Source organism: Lycium ferocissimum, unplaced genomic scaffold (assembly GCF_029784015.1).
Source record: "Lycium ferocissimum isolate CSIRO_LF1 unplaced genomic scaffold, AGI_CSIRO_Lferr_CH_V1 ctg5541, whole genome shotgun sequence".
Lineage (NCBI taxonomy): Eukaryota > Viridiplantae > Streptophyta > Magnoliopsida > Solanales > Solanaceae > Lycium > Lycium ferocissimum.
In genome coordinates this window covers 47,355-57,357 of record NW_026726021.1, presented here as the reverse complement: position 1 = coordinate 57,357, position 10,003 = coordinate 47,355, and the positions used below count along the sequence as shown (strand labels likewise).

Here is a 10,003-nt window from a genome sequence, read left to right as displayed (position 1 = left end):
TCCTTACAAGTACTGGAAGTTGCATCACATGGAGCAAATTTCACTTTCACATGCGCATATTTTTTTTCTCTAAGAAGTGGTACAAAGCTAATTTCACTTTGGTGTCATTTATTGTTCACTGCTTTTGTTAGATACTTGTAACATTTTCTAATTAAAATCCAGCTATACATGACACAAATAATGGGCAAGACTTCTACTCTTACTGTGTAAATAGAATTCAAGCTCCAATGTTAGATGAGAACGTAAATGATTGTCTAAAAGGATTACCAATCAATTAGCTCTTGGTAACAGAAAGGCAATGTAATTATTCAACTCCATAGTAATAGTAGGGTAGAAGAACAAGCAAGCAAGAAACCAAAACAGATTGCAGGGTTGAATCTCTTTGACACATACATTCCATACTCAACACAGTTATGATTCACACAAGTCGTACCAAATGCCAAAATGAAGAACCAAAACAGAATTACAAACACTTGTTTTGAATATGTTTTGACACGAATGCACCTGCGCAAAATGAAGATACCATAGGTGAAAAGAGAAAATATACCTGCAATCACGTGTAAATCAGCAACTGTGATAGCAACATAACTAGGTAGGCAGAGTTCCATAGGAAGAGTCCTTTTCGCCAGAACGAACAACGAACCCGATGAAAATAGCAATTATCCAGAGCGAGAAAGTGAGCATCACCAAATGGAATTTGTTTAAGACAAGTGTATTATAGCAGTCCTTATTGTCTTCTGGCAGTCCATAGAACTGTTCAACTACAGTGTTGATGACAGCATCAAGAAGCTTCTTATACCTAATATCAATATCTGTTGCATTCACAACTTGCATTTGAGCTTCTCTTAGGTACGTTACCGCCATTTCGGCCTCAATGAAACCAAACTTCACATCACTACCGCTATTCGAGCCAGTGCATTCAGAAGTTAGTGTTGATGACAATGGAGTCAGGTTAGCAAGAGGATCAACTGCTTCTGATGAAGGAGAACTTTCTTGAATCAACACCAACTCCTGGAAGGAATAGGGATCCGAAAGTTACATCTCAATACGATGAGGTATACAAGTAAATGAAACTCAATTCATAATGAAACATGTATCTGCATAACTGGGATACAAATAGCTTATAAAACCATATATTATCGCAAAAAAGTGTAAGAAGTTATGGACAGATTTTAAATAAATTAGTGGAGCCTAAGCGAATTGCATACTTGTACTACTTTAACCAGACACACACTACACTAGTGAAAACGAAGTTCATAGCCGAAACAGTAGGTTGTTTCAAATACACATTAATACAGAGAAAATACACTTCAAATCAACAAAAATTCAAAAAATTACAAACGGAAATTGGAAACGACCGGACTCAGCTAACTCAACTAGAAAATTTTCCGTGAACACTACAATTAATGATGAAAATTCGCACACACAGACAAACACACACACATATTCTGAATTACCTCAAAATTAGAGAAGAATTTGGAGTTAACTTGCTCGCTGTTAACTATAACTACAATTACTGATGAAATTGCAGATATATATAGCTTTAAAATTGATGCATTTCGGAATTACCTCAGTGAGGAGATTATGATCATCTGAAATTAGAGAACTATCTATCGATTCCTTTTCAGAAACTGAGGCGCCTTGCGATTCGAACACAGGATTCGAGTTCTTCCTAGTTGTCTGCACATACAAATAAGTAAGATGATCAATATATATAACAAGAGAAAACAATATGATTATTGTTCATTACACAAAAAAGCTTATGTGTATACTTTGAGAGGCTTCTTAGTTTGATCGGAGATAGATTTGGATCGGCGATTTCCGAACTCCTTCAATGGCGTTTGAACATGATGCTCTCTCATTGCTCTGACGTGCAATTTCAAATGTAAGGGAATATCAAGCTTTGGCAATATATATATATATATATATATATATATATATATATATGGCAATTTACTCTGCTCACGAATATTTTCCAATATTAAAGTATTAGGGAAGGAGACAGAAAATGATGGGAAGGCTTGCTTTCCCTTGTTTGGAATTGGCTGGATAGCATTACAGAGGAACAAAGAAAATTACTGCGTCTTATCATGGTTTGAGCAGCAATTTTTTTACTACTACTATTATTAGGATTTAATATTTGGGTTAATCATTCCGCTACAGTTATTTAATTGGATTAATTAGGACCTGATTCTTGTGTGTCGTTTGCCAATCATTCTTATATATTGTTTATCAACCATCAAAACTTGAATTGAGCTCAGCTCAAGGGAAGGAATCTAACTAAGGGCATGAGTGGATAATTAAGGATTAAACACCATAGACTTGAGAAAGTCCAAGTGTGGTATCAAGGGGGTGTACTGATACATTAAAAATTGGAGTAATTTATAAGCACTGTTTATTTTTTTCTCTATAAGTGTTTTTTTTTTTTTTTTTTCAATAAGTGCTTATTTTAAAAAAAGTGAGATATTTGACCAAGCTTTTGGGAGAAAATAAGTGCTTCTGGGGAGTAGCACAAGCAGTTTTTCAGAAGTTAAAAAAATTGCTTCTGTCCAAAAGCACTTTTGAGAACAATATACTTTGAAACACTTTTTAAAAGCTTGGCTAAATATAAATTGCTGCTCAAAAGTGCTTTTTAAATTAATTGACCAAATACAAACTGCTTTTCGCCAAAAGTACTTTTTCTTTTATAAGCACTTATGAAAAAAGCACTTTTCAAAATAAGTTAATTTTAAAAGCCTGGCCAAACAGGCTATTCGTCCCCACTACCTATGATACGCAGCTATTCCTAACTTTTAGAAATTAAACCCAATTGCATGACCGAGTAAAAAGTATCACAACCCTAGCTCCTTTCCTTATATCTTCTACAATTAATCAATATTTGATAATCATTAGCATTAATCATTTCTAAACAAAACGAAAAATCAACTTTAAAACATGTCACCCAAGAAATGGAGTTTAACACGAAAATAGTAAGTGTTCTTCATCGTATTCCTTGTAGGATTCGATACCCAACTCTTTTGGGTTCTATATTTGATGACAACTGCTTATGCCTATTAAAGTATGTAATTTGTGTGTATCAAATTTTAGCGTCGTTCTTGGGGAATACGGTCTAGAAAATTACTATTGAGTGTGAAAACTTTTCTAAGTCTTTATTTCTTATATCACATGCTTTGTTGTTTCTGTTGCTTCAAGTACTATGGCATTGGATACAGATTCAGATGACTGGAATATAGCAGATGTTGGGCTTGCCAACACAACCCGACCACCTTGAGTTTTGGGAAATACCAAATACACCCTCATTTATATTGTTGGCAAGGGTTTCAACGAGAAACCCTAACCACCACCCATTTCTCTCTTTTTTTTTTTCTGTCATCACAGCCTTAAAATGGCAAAGTTTCAGAGGTTCAACCTTGTATCAGGCCTTGACCATCCAAAATGGATAAGAGCATTAATTGCACTTACGTTCTCTCCGTCGTTGAGCTATCACGAAAGAGGTAAAACTCTTCTTTCCTCTCTCTTTTGCTTTTCTGTCCAAAATATAACATTCCGTACTTCCGAACTAAAGTATAGATCATGGAATCAGATGAGCAAAATTTTTCTAAGTGTTTCAGAGCCATAAGAGCTCGCTAAGCGAGGCCAAGGAACGCTATAGACCTTTCCCAGCGAGGCAAGCCATGCAAAAATCGAAAAACATGAAATTTTGACTAAGTGTGAAAATGGACCTAGGAACTCGTTGAGCTAAGCTCGATGTAATGATCCGTTTGGTCATTTTAGGCATTTTATAGTTTCCCCAAATTCCCCTTCATGTAGTTTCATTTTGGTGTTTATGACTTGTGGGGACAAGTGGCTAGATTCTTGAGGCAATCGGGCGGGTTTTGGTGGTTTTGACAATTTTAGAGATTTCTAAGTTGAGGAAATGGAAAAATTTTACCAAGGTCAACTTCAGGGGTAATTTTATCATTTCGAAGTTTCATCGATCCCAATATGTCCGGAACGTCGTTTATGACTTAGTTGAGCTTTTGCTTTGGGTCCCGAGGCATATAGGTGTGATTTGGGTCATTGGTTGTAATTATAAGTTGTGGCCGTGGTCAACCCCGGGTCAAGACGACATCTTTTGGGAAATCCAAGTACGCGAGCAAGTTTATAGCTGTAACGACCCGTTTGGTCGTTATTGCCTTTTCGATGCTTTTGACCCTTTCCCGAGCTTGTTTAGCTCACATTTGACTTAAGGGAACTGTTGACACGCTTTTCGAGGTCTTTGGATATGATTTGGGTGACTTTATGAGAAATTTGGGATTAAAGAGAAAAAAAGTTGACTCGAAGTTGACTTTTTGGTAAACTGACCTTTTTAGGGAATTTATCGATTTCGAGAGGTCCATATGATCTTTTAAAACTCGTGTGTAGATTCGGTTCGGTTCCTAATGCACTCTGGTGCATTTTGGAACTTAGGTTGGGATGTTAGTTTTGAGGTATCGGGGGTTGACTCGGTCAACGAGACCTCTGTTGGAAATTCTGAGGCCGCGAGTATAGCGTGTTTTTATGTATATCTGCATTTATGGTTTGCGAGCAGATAGTCTCGGGTGATAGTTAGAATTTCGGGATGAGTTCATAAAACTTGAGAAGTTTCTGGTGTCTGGTGTCCCGCTATAGCGGCACCAGGACTGCGGCAGCGGTACCGCTATAGCGGTGACCCTGCCGCTACAGCAGCCTTGTGCATTGGGCATGGACCGTGGAAGCTGGACCGCTGAAACGTTCGAGTGAGCGCAGAAGCGGGTGACAGCCAGTTGAGTTCATTAAATGTGTATTAAAAGCCCTAAGTTGTTCATTCAATACCATTCCGACTTTAGAGCATTTTGGGAGCATTCAAGGCTGTTCTTCATAGAAAATCATTGTGGTAAGTTCTTTCACCTTCCTTTCCATTCCATGTTACATTAATCACCTTAGGAATCCATTAAACATGCTAGTTTCCTTAAGAAATGGTGGATTGAAAGAGGGCTTTGTGGGTTCTTCATTCTAGGCTATTAAATCTCGAATTAATGGTTGGGTTGGCTCCTTTAAGCATGTGATTGATGATTAGAGTCTACTATTTCATGATTTCTTCATTAGTGGTGTGTAATTTATGAAATTGAAAGTTAGGGTTTATACCCAAATTTGGGGGTTTTGCCTAGAATCTGAATTTAAGAATGATTTGATTTGTTAGTTCTTCTAGCTTATAATTGGATGGAATTAACAACCTAGAACATTAATTTACGTTGATACCTATAGATTCCTAATTTCATCTTTTTTTAGTTCATAAACCCAATTTCCATAGGTCAGATTCTTTGGGTCTTGAATGTATAAGTTGAATTATGTTTCTTCTTGATTTTAATTTCATAATTCAGTTTATTTATTAGACTTCCATTATCACGAGACTCAAAAGCAGGAAAATGAAAGACCAAGGTTCGACTATCGGGAGACTTTTAGCCGTCGGCTTTCCGTAAGGTTACTTTATCTTATCTTAGATGGCGAGCTTCAATTAGCAAAGTTTATGTTTAGATGATATTGTCTTGAGAATGCATGTAAACCTTCGGGTATGAAGTTAGGATATATGCCTTAGGTTTGGCCTTGTTGAATGATTCGGGGGCTAGCCACCCCATCGTGTAGACTTATCTTGTTCTATTTACTTATCGGCTCGTCGCCACATTAAGACATCGATATCGTGATTAGTGATATATCATGATTATGATATTGGTAAAAGACTTTTACTTTTATTTGATAATCGAGATGAGAATTGTGATTCCATTGTGGCTTATTGTGTAGCCTTATTATTGATATTACTCGTGAAGCAAGCGCGTGGTACTATTTGAGATCGAATTAGTTATTTGATATTACATTGCATCGTATTCATACTCATTTCCATGATACATCGATATTTCCTTGTTATGGTACCGAGGATGGAAAGTGAGAAGGAAATACGGGGATGATTGAGACACCTTTTCGATACGAGTCATCTCTCGGGTCAAGAAGGCGGAGTGACGGTACAATTCGAGACTTATTATATATCAAGTCGTCTCTAGCCGTGGCAGTGAATGACCGATGCTAGGAGGCCGTATTGGCTGGATATGGAGTCATCTCTGGGTTATGTGCGGAGTGACTGGTACATGGGCTTCGCGGGTCCCCTATGGGTTGTGCTGCCGAGATGTGATGTTCCATCGTTGAAGTACATGTGTATGGTGCATATGCATTGCATTCATCATTCATACATTATTGCATTGGATTTTACCTCTTGGTTTTCTGTGATATGGTTGTGATATGATTGTGATATACTGGTTCGGATTGGTTATACTGAGACTTGGCACAGTTAGGCTTAGATGCTATAACATAGGTGATGACTTGTACTGTGGTTATTGATTCGTGTTGACTTGTACCTTGTTGTTTTACGTGTTTATCTTGCTTTGTTGTCTTTATATACGTTAGCTAGTCTTAGTCAGCTATGATACCTACCGGTACGTGTTGTTTGTACTGACCTACACTTGCTGCATTCTTTTATGAATGCAGAGTACTAGGTTGGATCCGCTTCTATCCCTTGTGGCTAATAGTTCAAGATTGTTGATTCAAGTTTATTCAGGGTGACCATGAGGACGTTCGCTGCCCGAAGACTCTTCCTACTACTTAAGCCTTACTTTTCATTATGAGACATGATTTGAGACTACTTATGTATTATTACCACTATTCAGACTGGTAGTATTTTGGTTTAGATGCTCTTGTATAACCAGACCAGATACTGAGGTGGATTTCGATTACTTCCGCACTTACTTATATTATATCTGTTAGACCTACGTTAATTTACTTTCTTCCACTATTTCTATCATACTGTGAATGTTGGGGTAAGAGTTCGCCTACCGAGGTGGGAAGGGTAGGTGCCTGCACGACTTAGTGAAATTGGATCGGGACAGTAGCGTTAAAAAATTAACATTGAAAATGATCCACATTTAGGTGGATCATTTTCAATGTTATTTTTTTCTTCTCTTATGATTTATCAAGTTATAGGGGGGAGACCAAAAAAAGGAGAGTAGATTGGCTGGTTTTTCCAATCAAGTATAGTTGATAATCCCATTTTTGAATATGAATTTGAATAGATTCTCTTTATTATTCTAAATATAGCTTTTTTATCTTCCACAAAAAATTAACATTGAAAATGATCCACCCTTTAGGGTTTATACTCAGTCTACATATTTGGTTTGTGTCCGGTAGGTTTCGGGTGAGTTTTGGGTTTCCATTCCGGGTTTGATAGACATCAGAATTTTCTGGTGCCTAGTTATTGATGTCCTTCTTCGTGTTCGCGAGGAAGGGGCTGCATTCACGTGGGCCTCCTCGTGTTCGCGAAGAGGAGTTTGGTTGGGCTGGTGTCATGACGCGGCTACGGGCCATGATGGGTACCCGGGGCTAACCACCGAGCACCTCTCATTCTATTACTCGTCCTGCGTCATTCACATTTCTTATGCTCATAATCATAGAAAACGACTTTCATTTGAAACATATTTACTTTATAAACATAAGCTCTTTAGGCTATCATAATAGTAATATATACATACATACACATAAGAACTAGTGAGACCATATTGCCCACACATACGTATCTACGAGCCTCTACTAGAGTACTAGACATGTAGACGGGACAGGACCCCGTCGTGCCCAAAACATGAATATATACATATGTACCAAAAGAATAATCAATGGCACCTCCGGAAAACGGATCGCTCTCAACCGCCTACTAGCTCCTACGAGTCCGGATCACCTCCCCGCCACCCGTGGCACGAACACAACGTCCAAAGAAAACGAACGTCAGTACGAACATTGTACTGAGTATGTAAGGCATGAATGAAATGAACATAATAAAGAAATCGTAAGGCATAAGATGAAGACATAGCCTTTGAGTAGATACATTTTATACATATATCATACGTAGCATATCATGTGGATTACCATAGCGTATACATCATCATATCATACATACATCGTCATACCATTCATACATCATCATATCATTCCTACATCATCATCGTTAACTCGCGTCCGGGTGACCATCATATGCAGCCCACTAGTGGTGATCGTGTCCGGCCTTCTAGGCGCGGTGGAATCATAGCAGCCCGCCGTAGCGGTGACATGTCCGGCCATGTAGGCACGGTGGAATCACAAGCAGCCTGCCTTAGCGGTGATATGTCCGACCAATTAGGCGCGGTGGAATCATATCGTCATATACTCACCATAACTTAACATCGTCATACATTTCATAAAGTATATCATAAGTTAGACATCATCATACATTTATCTAACATACATTGAACTCCTGAAAGTACCTATAGCCGTATCGGGGTGACATAAGGTCGTGAGCTCCCGATTACGTTATGGAGTAATCATAAGCGTTTATATCTCACCTTGGAGGGACTAACGTTTAAGGTGAGTACACATAAGGAAAACATCAATGAATCATAGTTAACATCATTAACTTCGTAGAAGCATCATATCGTGAACTCTAATCTTTAGATTTAAGACATCATTATCATTATCGTATTCATAATGCACCTCTCATGTTATATAGCTATTCATGAACATAGACTTTGTTTTCTTGAAGATAGGGAATTCATGAAGAAGAAGGAATTTCATGTCATAAGATTCATGCCATAAGGAAAGTGACTTAGCCCTCACATACCTTTGTCGCTAGCTAAACTATCGCTTGCTTTGTTCTCCTTTAATGTACACGTTCTACCTTCAAGAGAATTCGTATCGACATTAGCTAAACAATCATAAGAACGGCAAGTAGTTACCAAAGCTAGAGAAAATTGGGCAGCATTTCCTTTGTTTATATGACTTCCTCCATATTTCATATCAACTCCCACACATTCATAACAACAATCACAATATCATAAACAACAATCATCATTCACTTGCATTGTCCACATTTAGAAATTTCACTTCAATTCTCCATAATCATGACCAAAGTTTGCTATCGCGTTCTTTCTCATACAATACTTATTCCATGTTCTAAATGTCACTTATAACGTATTTATAATCTCAATATATCCATTTTCATGATTCATTCCAACTATTACTCAATAATGATACTATTCACACATTTATGACCCATTTTCTATACTCCTTCTACAATCCAAGTGTTTCAACTTATCAATACTTCAAACATCATGAAAATACCATGAAACTTACCTTAGATAGCGTAGAAACAAGTTCGTCACGACTCACTTCCTGGCCGGTGGACCGGTGTCCTAACTGACACTCCACACGTACCTACCGTCGACTAGGCGTACCAACCGGCTTAATTCCATTTAAACATACATAAATTCATACGTATACTTCGTACAAACATACATATGCATATATATATATATACTGAAACCTGTACAGGAGCCGTTAGGGCTATCATAATGCATGTACGCAAACTCGAACATACGTACCGACGTTGACAACCCACAAACCTACGTATACGCCTACGTGCTCCTAACATACAGAACAAAATCAGAAGACGGGACAGGGCCCCGCCGTACCCAAATGACCATATATACAGAACATACAAACAACAGAAGATATATACCAAAAGTATCAGCTCCGGATCAAAGGGAGCCCTTCAAATGCTGGCAGGACGATGGCCCCACACTGCGGCGTATCATCGCGCGAAGGTCCGTACCTGCGGCATTGCACAAGCAGCCCCCCGAAGAACAAAATGTCGCACGGAAATGTACCGAGTATGTAAAGGAAACAAAAATATATATAATCATAAATCGAGTCGGATATGTAAACCGTACCCGGACAGAATCGGATCCAGCCGAGTCGACTTACGCAGCGCACGCGTACGTAATCGTAGGATACAGAGGCGTGCGTACGTGTGTTTCCCGTAAGTATAACTCGAAGTATATCAGACAGAATGTACTTCGAACGGGCCGTACGTAAATGTGAGACAGATGCACCGTAGTCCGAACCGTACATACGCACATACGTACGTATTTTT

At 38.3% G+C, this 10,003-nt stretch overlaps 1 protein-coding gene across 1 annotated transcript; it reads right to left on the bottom strand.

Moving 5' to 3' along the window:
- Positions 1-364: 364 nt before the first annotated feature.
- LOC132044934 (uncharacterized) lies at positions 365-2,214 on the bottom strand. The gene is made up of 3 exons (XM_059435474.1): positions 1,773-2,214; positions 1,570-1,680; positions 365-1,011 (listed from the first exon to the last, which is right to left on the bottom strand). Exons 1-3 carry the CDS (start codon positions 1,860-1,862, stop codon positions 589-591), a joined length of 624 nt encoding a protein of 207 aa, XP_059291457.1. The 5' UTR covers positions 1,863-2,214; the 3' UTR covers positions 365-588.
- Between the last annotated feature and the right edge of the window lie 7,789 nt (positions 2,215-10,003).

Bases quoted from the DNA above. Each gene is read 5' to 3' on its own strand.
- LOC132044934 (XM_059435474.1), bottom strand. From the start codon at position 1,862: ATGAGAGAGCATCATGTTCAAACGCCATTGAAGGAGTTCGGAAATCGC. The intron at 1,681-1,772 runs GTATACACATAA...TTGTATGTGCAG, and splicing joins AAACTAAGAAGCCTCTCAAA to ACAACTAGGAAGAACTCGAA. The intron at 1,012-1,569 runs GTAATTCCGAAA...TATTCCTTCCAG, and splicing joins ATCATAATCTCCTCACTGAG to GAGTTGGTGTTGATTCAAGA.